The sequence below is a fragment of the Gasterosteus aculeatus genome, chromosome 6 (genome assembly GCF_964276395.1).
Source record: "Gasterosteus aculeatus chromosome 6, fGasAcu3.hap1.1, whole genome shotgun sequence".
NCBI lineage: Eukaryota > Metazoa > Chordata > Actinopteri > Perciformes > Gasterosteidae > Gasterosteus > Gasterosteus aculeatus.
Window position 1 is genome coordinate 16518215 of NC_135693.1, and position 19168 is coordinate 16537382.

Here is a 19168-nt window from a genome sequence, read left to right on the forward strand (position 1 = left end):
AAACTGTCTGTTTACCATCAATGGCTTCAGCGTTCAGATAATGTGCGTGTGTGTGTGTGTGTGTGTGTGTGTGAGTGTGTGTGTGTGTGTGTGTGTGTGTGTGTGTGTGGATGCCAGCTATGAGCCACGTAAAGTTCTTAACCTCTTAACTGTGTTTTTCCTGGCAGGCGGAGGTAAGTGATGAGACGTACTGCAGCCCCACTGCACCACTCGTGTGTGTGTGTGTGTGTGTGTGGGGGGGGGGGGGGGGGGTTCAGAGGTGCAAACCTGTATCCGGGGTCGTCAACGGGGAAAAATGGAGGAAAGCAACACCCCAGAATAAAGAAAGGGAAGAGCTCAATTTTCAGTTGTGAGCGGTGGGAAGAAAGAGGGAACAACGCTGAACGTGTGAAGGAGAGAGAGCGAGTTGGTGACACATCGGATCACAAGATCTAATAAGAAGTATCTGAAAGAGAGGAACTGGAATGAGAGTAATAGTGGGATGAGAGAATGTGTGTCTACATACTTTCCACAGGGCCGATGGCTCCACCGGTGTCTGTTTTACGCGAGGGTCTTTCTCCATAACGCTGCATCGGCACAACCGCTCTCCATCCCCTCCCTCTTCCACCTCTTCCTCTGTGTTTGTGGAAGCCCTCCCTTCTCCTCCTCCTCTCTCCTCCTCCCTCCCTCCCTCCTCCTCCTCTTCCCCAGACTCACATACACGCTCCCACACCGGGGGGGAAGCCGGGGGATCAGTGGAGGTCTCGGTCGGAGCCCCCTGTTGAGCCCCTGCTCCATTACAGCAGCCTCGCGGTGCGCAGGTCTCTGCGTTGCATCGCGATGGTGAAGCTCTGCTCACCCGTAGCACATTGGAAGGGGATTTCCTACAGCCTGTGGGTGTGTGCCAATGGTGCTGGAGACTGGGATGGTCCCGCTTTGTGAAGGCAGAGATGTGGTTACGGTTAAAGCTGTGTGCGTTCGACGATCTTGGTGGGGGGGTTTTTTGGCATCACAAAACAAAAGAAGAGGATGAGTTTTCTTCAGCTTTTTGTAACGGGAGATCAACAGGTTGATTCCTTTCTTCGAGACTGAGAGCCCACCCATCCGGCCTCATGGAGCTGCGAGGGACCCTGGACACGAGGGGTCAGGGGTTAGGGCTCGGGATCCCAGCAAGTTCCATAATAACGGCAGTGCAGCAGAAGGAATACTCAGCCGGCGTCTGGCTTCGCAGGAGGGACAAACTGGAACACGTGAGTTCTGAGGAACAGAGGGAAGGAGGCCGAGAGGATGGGACAAATGTCAGAGAGCTAAAATGTTGAGGTTATATATATATATATATATATATAGAAATACTTGATACTTGAATGCTTCGATTAAAGAGTAGTCCAACAAGAACTTTACTCATTTTTATATTGTAATATTATTATAAAGCATCACCTGCTACCGCAAAGTAATTAACCTAATTCTCTGCAACCCCATCAATTTTTTCTTTGTTATTTTCAACATCACAAATAACTTCTTTCGGTCCTCAGGATTCTCTGCTTGTAGGTAAACGATACATGCGTTCTACAGAGGGCTTCTGTGTAGACATTTAGCACCAGGGAAAGGATGGAAAAGGTGTGCGTTGAATATTTGATGTAGGAGGGGAACAGTGCCATGTCCAGAGAGCTGCTCTCAAAGCTGCATAACCAATAGGATGATGAATCAGTCTGTCCCCTTTCTGCAGACCTGCACACACACACACACACACACACACACACACACACACACATGCACACACACACACACACACACACACACACACACACACACACACACACACACACAGAGTCGTGTTTCCGTGACTTTTTGGGACGTTACACTGACTTGCATTAATTTACTGAAGGCTCACTTGATCTTAAATCAAGTCTTCTCCCTAAAAGGTACTGATTTACATTATAGGGACGTGCATGCTGTCCACATCTTGTCCCCGGATGGGACGGTGCTTGTGTTATCAGATTTTCGCCCCGACAAATGCAACTTTGAAGTCTCTCTGCAACACCCTAATTATTTTTGTAAAATGTTGCCATTAAGCCCGATGAGCACAGGATGAGTTAGCAGCTCGATTCGGGTTCTTTTACTAGTCATTAAAAAGCTCATTAGTAATGGAAATGTCTTTAAAATATTCAGCAGGGAGATACATTTAACAACGGGAAAGATTTAAGAGGAGAAATATAAGTGCACTTATTGATACAACGGGAACATTTAGGTTTACCACAAACTACAGATTGCATTTGTGGGAATTCTGAAGGTGTTAAATAATTTTTTTTACCAACCGATTGGATCATAATATGACAATGCAACATTTCTAGATTCTGAACTTGTGAAATTGTCATTGTCTCGCAGTGCTTTAGCGCTATTAACCGCTAGCTTCCCTGTTGCATAAACTTGTGCTGAGTGCGGTTGCTCTTCTAAAACTGTGCAAAGTGCTTCTGAGTGGATGTTATAGTATTATGAGTCTTGGGATCATGGCTTTATGGATATGAATATTATACATTAGCTTACGTTGGTCATGCTTGGTTTCGTATGCTCGTTGCACTTGAGGTCAACCAACATTTCAGGTTTCTAATGGGGCAATTAGTGCATTGAAAGGCTCTGTATGCTCTGAAGATGGACTGAGAGTAGACCAGCAGCAGCGTAAAGCCTCCACCAAAGACTGGGGGATCTCTGAGAGGCCTTTTAAAGGTTGCCGGCTCAAAGTGGGATCGTCTCCTCACACTGATTGCGTTTTCAGTGATGCGCCGTAATGTCAGTCAAACTGGCCCCGAGGCCGGAAACACAGTAGTCCGACATCTCCATCTCCCATCCGTGCTGCGGAAGAGTGACCATGACAGAGACTGGAAAGAGGAGAGTTATGGACATTTAGAAGATGAATTCACTCAAATTCAGATGTTCCATCCATCCATTGTCAAACCGCTTATCCTGCACACAGGGTCGCGGGGGGGCTGGAGTCCATCTCAGCCAACTTCGGGCGATAGACAGGGTACACCCTGGATTGGTCGCCAGCCAATCGCAGGGCCAAATTCAGATGTTGTGCTTTGAAAAGTTCCACACAGTAACCCTTTAATTAGCTTTATTCATCTTCCTGACACTCGTCAATTAATGGGGAACAGAAGGAACAATAGAATTTATGTCACAGATACAAAGAATAACAAATGGATTCGAGAGTTATACATATAGAAAACCGATGGTGCCAGACACTCCGGATTCATGGCAACAAGATTCATGAAATGACAAAAAAAACGTATTCAAACAATTGCAACAGTTGCAGGAGTTTAAACACATCTTTTATGTGGATGATCTCTAAGATAATGGACACATTTAATCCCCAAAATGTCTGATAGAAATGAAGATGAGCCACTTTCACAGCAGCACAGATCTGACTCGCGCTCCTTTCACGTCTAATTGGTGAGTTTCATCTGACAGTTTCTCCCCTTGAGCTTTTTGAGCTTAACTACCTCTCAAAACCTCAACTGAGGCGTAAAGCCGCTTCCGTTAGACGGCTCTGATTCATCACTGTGAGACAATAAAAAGAAGTAGTTGGATGTTGGATGACAGACAGTGCCGGGAAGTATAAGTATAGTGAGAGAAAGGACACTATTCTTTTACCCGCTGCTGTGATTCAGATTTCAGAGACCAGTTGTTGAGACGAGTCAGAGAAATGATTTCAACGTGAATCAACATTCTCGCCATTCTTTCCGTTCATTCGGTCATCTGAGGTCGTGCAGGTGAGAAATAATAAATCCATCTGCAGTGACGACGTGTTGCAGTGACACACTCAGAGAAAATGTCCCGCTGACATGATGAAGAATGAGCAGCAGCGCAATGAGAGTCAATCAAACACAAAATATTGTTGGATAAACGCATTATCAGCGAAATGCGCACTCTGGCATAACGCAATCTTGAAAGTGCTTCGGTATGTTATTATACTATATGCATACCTTTATAATTATATTAGATGATTTAGATATTAGATAAAATGTCATTCTGTCCGCTTTTGCTAACTTGTGCACTTTTTATTAAAATGTAGTGCTTCTATTATTTTGTATTGATCATTAGATTTAATTAGCTTATCGCATGTTTTAATAAATCTTCACTCGTACAGCTACTCAGTATTCCATTAAATGCAGTCGAGTAAAGAGCAAAATACTTTTACTTTACAACAGCAGAGGGAGCTGATGCCTAATGCGAGAAAAGATGCTGCGTCCCTCTGTGAACTCATCGGTCTGTGGCAGCGCTGCGTTTCTCACTCAGCACCACCGGGATGCACATCATCATCATCATCAGTCACTTTCACCAGACGTGAGCCTCAAATGTCTCTCGTCTCATTGATTTTAATCGGTTTTTATATTTCTTTCTGTGGCGTCAGACTCCACACCTCTTACCTTTCTCTCTCTCTCTCTCTCCCAGTCTTACACTCTCTACATACACACAGACAAATTAGCCAATTAGCTGAAAATCCTTTGACTCACAGACCAAAGTTATTTTGGTTGTGGAAAGTGTTGTATGAGTGTGATTATTATTATTATATCACTGATCTGTGAAACTCACGTGTCACCGATATGTCAGAAGCCTTTAAACCTGCCATAAACATCGGTATATTATCGCTTCACGTCTGTCCAAGAACCTCTCTGGCTCTTACTGAGCTCAAGACGGAGATTAAAGCAAGGTTGAATAGCATTTTTTATAAATACATTGTTATATACAGTATTTTTGTGTTTTATGTCATGCAATAAGTGGTAAGAACCGCAGCTTGAAAGTGTACATGACGATTCTTAACTGTATTGTGTTTTATTTATAGGCAGTTCTTTGCTATAATGACTCTCCCCTCGGGAGGGGTGGTCCTCTGATGTGGACCACAAAGACATCGAGAAAGATTTCAGAGGAATAGTCACAGCAGGAGAATTGAATCAGCCGTGGAGAAGTGATCGACTATTAATTTAACGTACACTTCATATTCTCTAAATCCCCAGAAGTTCTAAAGGAGCCTTGCAGATATACACTATATTATAGATTCAACAACCAAAGATGTTGGAGGAGAATCCATGTCTGGGCATCTCAGCATGATTTAGGTGGAGTTGGTTAGAGAGTTGTGATAATATGAGTGGATGATTTTAATCGTCATCCTCCTTTCACATACTGTTGAAACAAACACTGAGGTTATGATGATACAGATGAGCAGCTCCACTCATCGGCAAACAAACCATCTTTAACTTTAAATCAAGATCATCCTTTGGAGCCCTTTGTGAGGGCTGTGTAAAGTGTCACTTACAGTTATAATATTTGTTAATGCTTCTTGCATTTACATTTTGCATATAGGCCTACTTTTAGTATTTCTATTAATTTAACAGTTCTTACAAATGAATATTGTCTGATTTGGGGAAACAGTTATATATTTGTGTACGGTTCAGCAGTGTGCACCGTGCGACGTGGAGATGAGCTCTGCTGTGAAGTCGTAAATGCGTAACAGCGCCTCCTGTCGGCCGGACCGAGTCACTGCACGACTGCAGGGCAGAACCGGTCTCTGAAAGATTTACAATCTGAACAGGAGCTATCCTTCATTTCCATGTGCTGCCTTTGCGTACATTGAAAACATGGGATGGTACCCTCCGGCGATGACTCCACTGTGAAGCATCTCTTCTGCATGAAATCCACTGATGCATCGGTGTGTTTGTGTGCAATGATGGCAAACTTGCTGCATCATAGGTGATGAAGCAGGAAGCTGAATGAAACAATGTATTCAGGGTGATATTACTTTGCAGCAGTCGCTAAAAGTGTGAATGTTTGCAAGTGGCTCTCTGCTTATGAGAAATCTGCGCGTAATTGGGTTTTATTCCCATGGAGATTAATTGAGAGAGCACAAGGATGGAAAAAAAAACAGACTACAGCCATCCATCTACTATTCTCTCTCCCCTCCCTCCCTCCCTCCCTCCCTCCCTGCCTCCCTCTGTGTCTGCACAGGAGCACGGAGAAACGTGAGCTTTCTATCAGAGCGAGAGGGTGGGGAGATGGAGGGAGGGAGGGAGAGTTCGCAGGAGGTGGATAAACACACGATACGGTGAGACGAGACGAGAGGAGGAAAGTGAGTCGGGGAGGAGGGAGGACAGGAAGCATCGAGAGGAGAGGGGAGGAGGGCGGTTGGTAAAAGTGACCGGAGGACGGAGGGATGGAAGCAAATGAGCATCGTATGAGGATTTAGGTGTGTCCTTCTGTGTTGGAGTTTTCATTCAGAGAAACAGGCAGTGGGAGCAGCGCTTCACACACACACACACACACACACACACACACGCTCATCTCACACACACACATTACACGGCCATTTACAAACCACACATTCTTGCTGCGGAGAGTCAGACCTCCCCTGTGACTCCGAGGGAAGCGAAAGATTTTACACCTGACGCACACAGACACACACACACACACACACACACACACACACACACACACACACACACACACACTCCCCCTCCCTCTCTGTGCGTTTCTCTCATCACACACCCAAAGTGCACATGTGTGTTGGAGTGGACCAGCGACAGATGGATGCGCCATGAAGGTGAGGTCTTCTTACTATTTGTTTAGTTCTTATCTGGCTCTCTATTCATTGTTGTTGTTGTTGTTGTTGTGCTCTCAACCTGTGTGCTGTAGATAAGAAAGTGATTTGTGTTGTGACTGTTCTCTGGCTTAGAGTGCTTTACACACAAGTGGCTGTGTGTGTGTGTGTGTGTGTGTGTGTGTGTGATTGGATTTGTGTTCTGTTTTCAGAATCAGACGTATCGGTTACACTGATGTTTACATGATGGGACGTAACATCGTACATGAGTCCCAACCTGTGAGAAGCCAGAAGAAGTGGCTGATCCTGTTTATGTTAAAATCGCATCATAGTTTGAAATGTTCTGTCTTTGTGTCACAGAAGCTTTCGAGAGCATCTGTGTTGCTGGGCAGAGCGAGCAAGACATTTGGTGGTAGAAAGATGTGTTTTTTTATTTAATTCCTTGGCATTTACTAGTAATTGAAAGATTTGAATGCCATGTGCATTTAGTTTACGGAAACCATTTAGAGTTACGATAAAGAATGAAACGATGTTAGCGCTTTTTATATGAGATATAGATTAAAAGCAGAATTTATAAGTTGAATAAGAAATTGCAGAACAGAAATGAAATTTTAAAAAACACGTCTTATAGTTTGTCCACCAGAGAGCAGTGACAAGTTCTTTTTCTCAGATTTCTCAGGATATCGTCACAAATTTAACACATTCAACATTTTACAACTCAATACCAACCTCCTAATTAAACGAGTCATTAAAAACGACTCTTGGTTTGTCTTATAAGTCAGCATAAAACAATTCCCCTAAAAAGTCACATACTGTCTGTCTTTAACCGAATCTCTCATTTCAAAGCCCACTTCATCACAATACAAAAGAAAGACGGCAGAACAAAGCACCAGGACAGCAACTGTAATGGTGTTTTACTCTAATTGTCAGCCTAGAGACGCAGGTCTGCAGGTCTGCAGGTAACACTGGCTGCCTGAGTCTGACCTGAACTGCACTTAGAATGTCAGTGAGGAGGAGGGGAGAGAAAAGAGCTGGGCTATTAATGGGAATGGAGGGAAACTAAAAAAGGCAGGTCGAGTAGAGAACGGGAGGGGAGGAGGAAGACAAATCGTGTGTTTTGACACCAGAGAAGAGAAGAGATGAAACAAAGAGAAGGTAGGAAACAAGAAGAAGGAGAGGGGGGGGGGGGTGATGGAGGAGAGGAGAGAAGAGGAAAGGAAACTAGCAGAGAAGAGGAGAGTGAAGAGAAGAGGGAAGATCACAGAAAAAGAGCTCAGCCCGCATCAATATTCTGAGTACACGCTCCCTCATCGGTGCCAATGCACAAATACACACAGACACAAACAGACCCACAGGCCCATCAGACCAGAGCGTGGAGCCCAAAGCACCTGAAACGGTCCCCATGGCGACCAAAACCACTGGCCGCACAGGCTGCATGTTTGTCAAAAGAACAGAGTGCGAGCTTTGCCTGTGACATTTCCTCAAAGGCGGGTCAGTGTGTCCGGTCATGTTTACTGTGGACGGTTCGAATGGTTTGGAGGAGCTCAGGGTCAAAGCAGTCCGCCTCTGTGCGTGTCGTCTGCAGAGACACTCGCTGTGCTTCACCTCCTCCTCCTCCTCCTCCTCCTTCCGTATCGCTAGATGTTTCCACTCTCGTTGACAAGTGGCAGACCCGACTGCAACGTAACGGTGGATAATACTTATTTTAGACAAATAAATAGACACACGTTTGAAAAAAAAAAGTATACTCTATTATCTTTAACATTTGCTGGACTGGTTCATTTAGAGCAAACTATGATAACTAGTTGGGACTGCAAAGGAATTCCTTTAAAGCACTTTTTGCAGAAGTATGAGATCTACGCTGGATTGCACCATGCGCCACGCACCACGGCTGTACACGACGCCATGCACCTGTAAGTGGAGAAACATTGTAATCATGTTCATTATATTCATCACACCTGTGCCTTTCCCGTCACTCGTGATTAACATAGAGGTGAAGATATTCCACTGAGGCTCATTGACAACTTCCGCCAATAAGTAGACATGATATCTTCTACACTGCAATGGTTCATGTGGCTCCTGGGAAATGTAGCATTGAGTCAATCTACAGGAGCCTCCTTCTCCCAGCTGGAGCTCATTTACAGTCTCTGCGTGAGGGACCTGCTGGATTGATGATATTCAGGTCCGTGACAACGAAGCCAGGGGAGCCTTTCTATCACCCCGTTGTCCTCGAGAAGCCCTGGAAGCAAAAGCTTTGCTTTTCCTCACATGACGATAAACCACCAATACCGCCCTTCTGCAGACACATTATCCGTCATCCTGCGCTAACGAGGCTTTAACCAGGAAAAACAAATAACACCTCTCAGAACATCTTAGTCCGATGTACCGAAGCATTAATTATAAATGGACCTTTATTACATCAGCCGCGTGGGGGGAGACGCTGTTTTTCAGTCTGCGCTCATCAGGGATTCAATCACACTGAACACTTGATTATTCCCTTTTTCTCAGAGCATATTATGTTACTTGCACATGCATTGGATGTGTGAGTTAATATGGAATCATTGGGTCGTTTTGAGACGAGGCTGAGCCGGATTCAATAATACATCAGTATAATTTTACAGTTTTATTGCGGTTGGCTACGTGACGGATGGCCTTGTTGTGAGCAGTCGTGTGTATTTGTGTATTTTCACAGCCACTCAGAGCCTGAGATGTGCATGTTTGTTGTTATATATTCATATATGATATATTCAGTGTGCGTTCAGCGCGAGACCTTCCTCATTGTTCAGCGTTTTGTTTCACTCTGCATCAATTCTCTTCAAGCTGCCGTCACTGTGCAATTAACAGCTAGAGAAGGTTCGTTAAAACAATGGCAATTAGAGATCAAACCATTTGGATCTTTTACAATTCGACCCGTTACATCATAAGATTGACAAGGGATCTGGTGCATTCAAATGCATTTTGGAAGCTAAAATTGTACCTTCTTTTTGCCAATATTACATTCTGATTATTACTGCAAAATCAGAAGAGCTAAAAGCAACTTTAAACATTCATTATTCATTCCCTGCATTGTAGTGACAGAGCAATTTTACCATCCAGCTGAGACTCAGCAGCATGATGTGGAGAAGGAAGTGTTTTTAGTTGCAGTAACATCCATTATCAGTGCAGAAAACTCCAGACTTTGTGATTCTCTGCCACTAAACTGCAAAGTGCCGGCTCATTACTGTGGGCATCAGCCTCCCTGGTGCCCGAGTGAGGGACAGAGGGCTGACAGAGTGACGTGCACACATAAGAATTCCACTCTGACACACCACCAGAGGTAAAACAGCGTTGAGCAAAAGCAACCGTATGTCAAACGGAACAGAATGTTCCACAACGACAAAACAATGTGTGACTGCGTCCACTTCCTTTATACAGTCTGTGCGACTGACGCAGGGTTTTAATTTGTGTAAGAAAGACACACACTCACGAGCCAAATAGTAATCGCACACACGCACGCACACACAGGCACAAAAGGGGACAAAGAAAACACCTCCTGTATTCCACAAAGTTCTGCTCCGGGAAAAGGGAATGTGGCAACTGTGAAAAAGGTCACGCCGAAGAGGTGTTGCTCAGCTTTATTTTTAGCTGCGCTGCAGATATTGTGCCAAAGCAACTTCTGGGGAGCAGCTTCATTTGTCCTCCAAGGTGATGGAGTTTGCTCTGCACGTAAATAAATAAAAAAAACTCCCTAAAGCTAACATTCACTAACTCCCGTTTGGAGAGTTTTTCAGGTCATGTACATCTTTCTCATCCGTCTGTTCAATCTCAGCAATTCAGTTGAAGGACTCGTTGTTTCGATGACTGGTTGCCTGGCGTCCTGTTCCTAAAGCTGCTGATAGCGTCCTCAAGCAGCCATCAAAAATCCGGTGGAATTAAACCAGAAGAGAGGGAGAAGTTGTTGTGAATCGATTTCATAGCCGTCTCCCTCCTTCTCTCCCACTTCCTTTGTTCCTGCCATCGCGGTAATTTAGCCGAGGCCTGTGGCTTGTCAAGGGATCACGCCCGAGCAGCTCTCCTGGCAGAGCTTTAATGAAACGCTTTTGGCATGTGCTCGACTGGATGTGCGAGTGTGTGTGTGTGTGTGTGTGTGTGTGTACTCTCTAAACTACCCTCTCCTTCTATACACACCAGCTGAGCCGGTGTAATTGAACATCCTACCGATTCCACCAGAAACAAATGGAGTCCCGCTCACACAGAAGCGCAGACGGTGGCGACGTGACCGCCGGCAGTAGGATCCACTCGCTGTTATGGGCGCGCAGAGGAAACGCCGCCGGCAGTGTGCTGGAAAGTGCTGCGCTCTGCAATAACGTCGGCTTTTCAGGAAGAATAGAACATATAAAACCTTCTCATGCAGCAGCTGCAGCATCAGGAGGAGGGTCGACTCAAAGGGTTGTGTGTCTGCAGGTGTTTGTTTTGGGGGGAATACACCGGGCAGAAGGGTGATGCTAGTGATTGTAATCTGGGTAAACTCAACATGAATATAAATGTAAAATGATAAAAACCTGTGTAAGATGCACAAAGGGATCCTGATTATAACAGATGAGTGTTTTTCAGAAGAAGGGTTACTTAACGGACAGAGGGTTGATTGGGTGATTTAACGGTGGGCTCGGGTCTCATCTTGGTCAGCAGGGCTCTGATGTCATTTTAATGGGACTGTAATTGACTTATTGATTTTGAGAGCCCGGCTGAGATCGATGGGAACAGCTGCTTTTGCGAGGGGGGGAAGAGAGAGAGCGAGCGAGGTCTATGGATCCAACAACTGCCGCTGAGATGAAATGACAGATGAAATGTCATTTTTCTCATTCTCTTCGGCTCAGTTCTTGAGTGAGATTTTCACAATAATACGTTTAAATCTCTGAAGGGTTTGTGTCTACAGTTTGAACTAAAGCAATATCTTCACAACATTTAATGAAAACGATTCATTCAATCATCAAAATTGATCTGACGTGCACGTCCCCTCAGATGATCTGACACAGTGTTTGCTCACTGAGATCAGGTACAATCTCTTTTTCAATTTTGCTGTTCACTGAATGACTTTACATGAAAGATTAAACGGGAATTTTCCATTTTCATATAACACATTTTAGTGCATATGCTGTAAAATGCACATCATATCTGCAGCATTGTGAAGCGCAGACCTTTGCCAGGCTTTGAAGCGTGCTTTAAATGTTTAGAGTTTGTCATTTCCTTTTGCACACGCGTCACAGAGATGCAAGCTACCAGCAGAAAGTTGTGATAAAATTCAACTGTTTAAAGAACGTTAAGACTGCAAGTCTCAAGAATGTTTTGCAGCCATTTGTCACAGCTTTGCTCAGACTGTACGAAACACGTTCATGGCGACGAGGTAAAGGTCACTCTGACTCAACGAGTCTCTCCTGCCAACCAAAACAAAAGTTCAGCCCGGTGGTGCAAGTAGGAGTCCTAGAAAGAAGAAGCAAGATGCTCTTTATCTTATCTTCTATCTTTACCACTCTGGGTCCAGACTGAAACGTTGTGTAGACTCTCGGTTTCCTGGACGTGGTGTTTGTTGATTGTAAACCTGGTAAATTGACGCCGAACCTAAAGGACACACGTTTGAAAGATAAATTCACACCCGCGTGGCCGTTATCCTGCCTTCACTGCCTTTGAAAATCAATAGTCTATGTCCGCCGTCTTTTTTGACCTTAAAGTCATCGACTTGTTTGATTTGATTTCTCCGCCTCCCTCTGTGTCTCACCTGTTTGTCTTCTTCTCTCCCTCACGCTCATAAACTAAGGAGTGTGTGTCGGCTCTCACGGGTCTTCACGGCCGCCCGCTCGTCTTCGCAGACGTACACTGACCTTTCTCCGTTACGCCGGTTATCGCAAAGGTCGGGGGAAAAGTTACCGCGCGCCTGACCGGCCTGCAGAGGACGATTCATGGGTGGCTCCCTTCAGTGTTTGAATGTTACTATTTGTACTTTGAAATCCCCAGTGTCAGGTTTCACCGCATTAGGTGAATCATTTGGCACGCAGCGTGAAGATAAATGTAAGCCGTAAGTAGGCCATCCCATAGAATCTAAATCTAACTCCCCCGGACATCGGTTGACTCTCTGTCCCGTGTGCTGCTGCGATACAAATAATAAATGATGCTTTTCTGTGCTACGGGCACAAATTACACACATTAAACTACACAGCTTCTGCATTCCCAGCCTCCCTAGTGAAAACATGACATAGAGGATTAAGCTCCTTGATGGATCATCTCAGCATGCCTTCCGAACGAGGTAATAGGACGGAATGGGAGTCGGGTGGGGGTCGGGGGGCGTAGATGCTGGAATGAAGGGTGCAGGTACGGAGGAAGGGAATGAACAGGCCGAGAGCCGATGTGGGGCCGGCAGCTCCCAGTAGAACTGGAGTTGATGAGTTTATGTGCGCGGCCGTCAGAGTGAATCTGGGAGAGGTCGCAGCTGATGGGGCCGCTGACCTCGCCTTCACTTTCACAGGAGAAGTAGAGGCTTTCATTGACGCGGAGCCCGTTCAATTGGGAACAACTTTATTTGTGAGCCTCACTGGAGCGAAGAACGTGGGGACAAAGCAGCCGTTGAAAACACGGAACGATCGTGATACACAACAGTGTCAACACCAACAAATAGAATGTGTTTGTAGCTCAGTCAGCTTCCTATATTTTGTGGAAACACGCAGCGCCTGAATCGGTGTGCCGGGTTGTATCGAATCATTCAGTGCCATCTTCATTTTACTCAAAAGACGGATCACTTTTAAGAAAATACCACATTTTACAGGTTAGATTTATAGACAGATTTGCCGGCGATCCTGCAGAGAATTATCTGCTGACTCATCATTTCGCAGCAGGCAGCTGCCTCAGCGCGTCTCAGGTCATTGTTTAGCAGTTTCGTCGACATCTTTATTATAATGATGAATAGTTTCGATACTACAGATCAATTGGGCCAACGTTAGAACTAACATGAAGCACGCAGCGAATTGGCAGCTGGTGAACACGCTTACCGGTATGTAACACTGCGGAAACGGTGTCTTTCCTTCAACATTCAACCTTCAAGGACCTCATGAGAGCGAAACCACTTGACAGAGATGTGAACGGTATCGGAGTTCATCTCTGCCAGCAGCTTATCGTACAACAGTTTAATGAAAAGAGGTGCTGCTGAGATGTGACACACACACACACACACACACACACACACACACATTTATGACTCCAAATGAGATCATTCGCAGCATCATGAGCCACCTTGGAAACAAGAACATCGGCAGAGAGAACAGAAACAGTCATGGTGGGATTCTTGTCTGAGAATTAGTGAATATGACGGGATGTTGTATAGTTTGTGCCAGTAAAGCGGAGGAGGGATTTTGTGTTTGTAGCACCTGTAGGTGCACCTGTCTTGAAGATGGATGGTGTTCCTGCACTGATGATTCAATAATAATGATGATAATGCTGTGTGAGTTCAGACTAAAAGTGAAACAGACAGTTGTTGTGTTAAGCAAAAAGCTTTTTATTAAACTGGTCGGAGGCCGATAAGTGAATAACGATGGAGGACTGTTAACTTTTCTTCACATTTACCGCGAGTGAATTCTAAAATGACTTTAAAGAGAAGGAACAACCAGCCTTCGAACATCGGAGCATCCGATGCGAAAATCTACTTTTTATCCACGACAAAATTCCAATAATTATTTTTCATGCCTTGCATGTTAAAATCACATGTGAGCTTGCCAGAAGAAAAAAAGGAGCAAAATATGAAGACAGTGTTTAAATTGAAGTTAATAAGTGGAAGAAGAAAAAAAAATCTGGGATCATAACATTCTGACACAGCTATTGTTGGCATTAATATTCTCATCTAACTTTTAAAAGAAAAGGAAATAAGCATGTTTTTCAATTTTTATAACCGCGATAGAAGTACAGAAGCTGCCACCGCCCTCGAGATGACCTTCCATAGAATCACACCGGGGAGATTCTGATGTACACCAGTGCGTATTTATGACCACTAAGCTTTCTACTTAGAGTTTCTGTTCCACAATCGACACGAAACTGAGCAGATCCACAAATGCACGAGCCGCAACAGAGCTGTCAAACAGACGACCGATAGTGGAAATATCTTCAAAGACGTCTCATCGGGCGCCAAGAATCTGGTCATCCATCGCTTTCTTTTATTTGACCAGTGGCGTCAAGCTCAGCTGATCGTTCACTTTTTAAACAGAACCAGAGATGGAAAAAGGGCCCTCAGCCAGCCGCCTTCTGCACCCTGCAATCCAAAGTCAATGGGACGTTTATTTCTCATAGAAACAGGCTCTAAAAAATGTGCAGGACTTTGCCCGGCCTGGTCAACTACGCCCTTCATGACCCGGGCCAGAGAGGCTCTCAATGGTCGCAGCTCTCTCCGTGGAGACGCGGCCCCGTCGTCACGGAACGTCCCTTTGCTTTTTCGGGATCGCGCTTGAGTGAGCGCAGATCTGTTTTGACGGCTCATCCGGCCGGCGGGAACACTCGGAGCCCTGCGTTCACTCAGGAGGCCCCCGAGCAGACTGTCGGCGAGATCAACTAAGAGCTGCCGCTCTCTCTGGAGAGGCGAACTCCACGTCACTTCAGGCGGGAGCGAGCGGCTCCTCGAAAAGGGCGGCGGGCTGCGGCGGCACGCTGTCATTTCTTAATACACTTTGACGCACTTCGGTCTGCCTCCACAGTATTTATTCAAGTTATTATTCTCCTTAGCAGCAAGTCACGCTGCCTCTAAGGTTTTCCTCTATTTCCAACGCATTTCAGCACAGAGAGCGCTAACGCTAATAGCAATAGCAAACTGCTTCCAGCACACACACACACACACATCCCAGCTTTGCTCCGATCCTAACAGTTTATACTTTCTAATTGTGTCAACATAGCAGTCCCATTATCCTAAACCATTTATCTGCGTTGTAGTTTGTAGTTGATCCGTCTAGAACCTCTAGAATCTTTTAAACACGTGTGATCGTGTCCGTAAAGTGCCTTTGTGAAATCGGACACAACTCGTGACAGAGCTGAAGAGAGATGGCAGGTCAGAGGAAGACCAACATTTTATTGGAATTAAGCCGCGTTCGAAGCATTTTGCTTCAAGCTTTTAGACACACGCACAGAGAAAGCTGCCCGCTCAGCGCTTCCACGGACAGCATGTCGTGACTCTGTCTGATGTTGCTCTCTTTCTGTCACTCATTCTGCATCGCCGGCATCCAAAAGCTGCATAAATACACACAGACACTCGAGCTATGGACTATACCTGCATGTGAGATGCAAACACTAGAAGCCGCTATATCAGGGAAGTTAATATTATTAATATTTTCTATCTATTACACATTGAAAAGGTGCAGTCACATTAAATAAGAGACCAGACCCAGGAAGTAACGCGAGGACGACCAATCAGTGATGGTGAATGATGTTGTGGGATCATCTGCCCCTGAGTTCAGAGCTGGATGTTGCACAGTTTGCTTGGACTGGTGTGGAAGTCTGAAGTTTAGTTTTAATAACTCTTTGCCGTCTTTACATCTTCAACTAGTCCCTACTTTTCTTTCCTAATGTTTAACAAAAATCATCAAGCAATTCTCAATTTGAAAAGTGTGTGTGTGTGTGTGTGTTTGTGTGTGTGTGTGTGTGTGTGTGAGAGGTTTGACAGAGAGGGCTTCGGTTTAGAAGTTCCTCTCATCTGAGGATACAAACGTCCTCTGGTCTGGCTTTCACTCCTGTCTGTGTGAGGCAGAAACAGTGTATTGTTTTGTGTGTGTGTGTGTGTGTGTGTGGCACCGTGCCATCCACCTTGCACAGACATTATTAGATGGACTTTGGGAAGCTTTTTAAAACAGACGTCTAGAAGTCTCACTGAATCGTTTTATTTATCACCCTTTTTTTGGGGGGGGAAACCCTCCCGCGGCTATTTTTGCTTCTCGTAGAAGAGAATTTCAAAGCATGCGCTGTTGTAATTAAACCGCCAAAGCGCCTCTCAGAGGCACCGACAACAAGAGCAGAACAAGAGCTTTATCGTAGAAGCAGCAGTTGGCCCTTCATAGCGGCGTTAGCTACGACCCGCCATCATGAGTAGCCACGTCGAGAGCTTTTCGTAATTACTTGAAATGCACAAAAGCTCATTAGATGCAGCTTTAAAGCATGCATTCACCCAAAGTCCAAAAGAAAGTCCCCGTATGGCATCCAGCCATGCAGACATTTTAACCTCCATGTGTCGCGGTCGTGAGATTTGAGATTTCCACCTGGATTCAAACAATAAGCTGCTGCACTAATACTACGGCTGTGAGGCCGACTACATCCTGCGTCTGCAGGTGCGTTGATCCTCAGCTGTGCACCAGTGTGAGGTAATAAAGTCCATAGTGATACACATCGGATCACAATGCAGCGGCTGGGAGACACACACAGGGAATAGGAGATGCCCCCTCCGCTTGGTTCTATCCTGCACGTGGACCTTCGTGTGTTTCAGCTTTTGTGTCCGTCATAAAGTCGGACAGATGAGTGACAGATCTGATTGGACCTGCGTTTAGCCTGCGAGGGTTTGCTGAGGCAGCTTCTCCTCCGTGCCTTTGCCTCTACGATGTCCTGTAGAAATGAATGTTTCTGGGGGGGTTTTCTTCCTTCAGTTGGATTTTTTTCCAATCAGGTGTGTGAACCAGTTGATTTGAGTTCGGGAGGTCAGGCCTTTAACCTTTGTGCCGTTGTTGCCCTTTTGCCTCCAGGATGAGACACAGAAGATGGAGAGAGACAGAGTTGGTGGATCAGGCTGCACATGTAACGCACACCAATGAATAGGAAACACTATTCCCGTGTCGAGCTGATGGTTGTGAGGATGAGAGTGTGAAAGCTTAATGTCTCTGACATTGTCTCCACGGTCCACTGGGGACGCTCCATTGACTGGCTGCTCGATCAATTAAATCACCCCATGGGAACCAACAGTCACGGATGTCTTCAGTGACGATAAACAAGCGGAGCTCTGCGTGTGGCTCTCAGAGGTCGATGGGTGCGATATGAGATGTGTCTCCGAGGACAATCACACTGTGTTAATGACCCGCTGTCTTCAAGGATAACTAGTGATTCTCAAATCTATACTCAAAGCATGAGTAAAAATACACTGTGCACCTCACTTTGAGTCCGGGGTTGATAAAAGAGTCAAATGAATGTTGAGAAAATAATACTTCCATAATTACATGATAATGATAGATCATGATACACATTTGAAAAACGCTATTTGACCACATCTTTCAGTCGTTTTCCCCTCAATCCACTTAATGACTGCAGCATTATTAATGTTTGTATGTTGGGAGACAGATTGTGGTCTTGGTTAAATAACCATAAGGTCAACGCTAAGACGAAAACTTGTTTACTTCATAGATATTTAAAACCACGGCCTTCCCAAAGTGTCTCACATGTGTTTGTGTGTGTGGTGCAATAATACAACACTGTCTTGATTTGCAAATTGTTGCAAGCAGCAATTACGTCGCCTTCAAAACTTATTAGACAAAATAAATTAGCTGTGCTCAAATGTAATTTCCAGAACACGGGCTTGTTTGAAAACCCATCTGTTCTACATTCACGTGTGGCTCAACAGAGGAAACGTGTCAAATGAAACGCACATACATTCTAACCAGTTTAATTTTGTCTTCACATCCTCACTCCCTTCGTATAACAGTCCCACCCTTTCTTCCCTCTCAACCATATGGGAGCATTTGGTCTTTATCCAAATATCTGATGTCTCTGTATCGATCGCTTTCTTTGTCTTTCTACTCTCTTCTGCCGTATCTTCTTTATATAAAAGCCTAAACGTCTTACATGTTCGGGTTGAATTCCCCTCTAAGCCTCGTTATGACCTGCTGAGCTGTGCATTAAATCGGGAGTTGTGTCAGCTAATGGGAGCCAACGTCCGGGCTCTCTGGCCTTGTTTTTACAGTAGTGATGAAGAGTAAAAGACACACCTTGCAAATCAATGTTGTCCCCCTGCTCTCCTTCTTTTGCAGTCTCAGCAGAAGTGCATTGTGATCTTTGCCTTGGTGTGCTGCTTCGCCGTCCTGGTGGTGCTGATTTTCTCTGCTGTGGACATTTGGGGCGAGGATGAAGACGGGATCACGGAGGAGAACTGTAGCAGGAACTGCAGGTGAGAACCGGATTCACCGTCGGTGGTCCGTGATGTTCGTGGCTCGTGGCCTTGGCGGGCGATGGCGCCCGTGGTGAACCGCTGCAGGGGGGGCTGGACTTGTGGGCCGTGCTGCTTCAGGGACTTGGTGTTGGTTCAGTCGGGTTCTGACTGACTCCATGTTGGCTGTCAGCGCTGATCTTTGAGAATTGGACTGTGTTTTGGCTCATTGGCGGTGTATTTAACCCTCTTTGTTCACCCAATTTCCTTTTTTGTCCTATTTTTGTATGTTTGGTAGCTGCAAAAGCTCGAAAATCCTTTTGTAAACTTGCCCCTCTGTTTATTTATAGCAACTACAATGTTTAGACTTTAGAGCAGGGGTCTCAAACTCAAGTCAGGTACGGGCCAGATGCAGCCCACCTCGACCGAACGCGGGCCAGACCATTATGGCCGACGGGGGGGATGACACTGACGGT

General features: G+C 45.3%; 1 protein-coding gene across 2 annotated transcripts in view; it reads left to right on the forward strand.

The window, feature by feature from the left end:
• Positions 1-694: 694 nt before the first annotated feature.
• LOC120820743 (inactive phospholipase D5) overlaps positions 695-19168 on the forward strand; it is a 28870-nt gene continuing 10396 nt past the window's right edge. The window contains exons 1-2 of one of the 2 annotated variants that reach the window (XM_040178861.2): positions 695-1229; positions 18577-18713. In XM_040178861.2, the coding sequence (XP_040034795.1) occupies positions 1092-1229; positions 18577-18713 (275 nt within the window). In that variant the 5' untranslated portion in view covers positions 695-1091. Of the gene's footprint in view, positions 1230-6062; positions 6572-18576; positions 18714-19168 lie in introns of those variants that run through there. The other variant, XM_040178862.2, reaches the window with a different exon arrangement.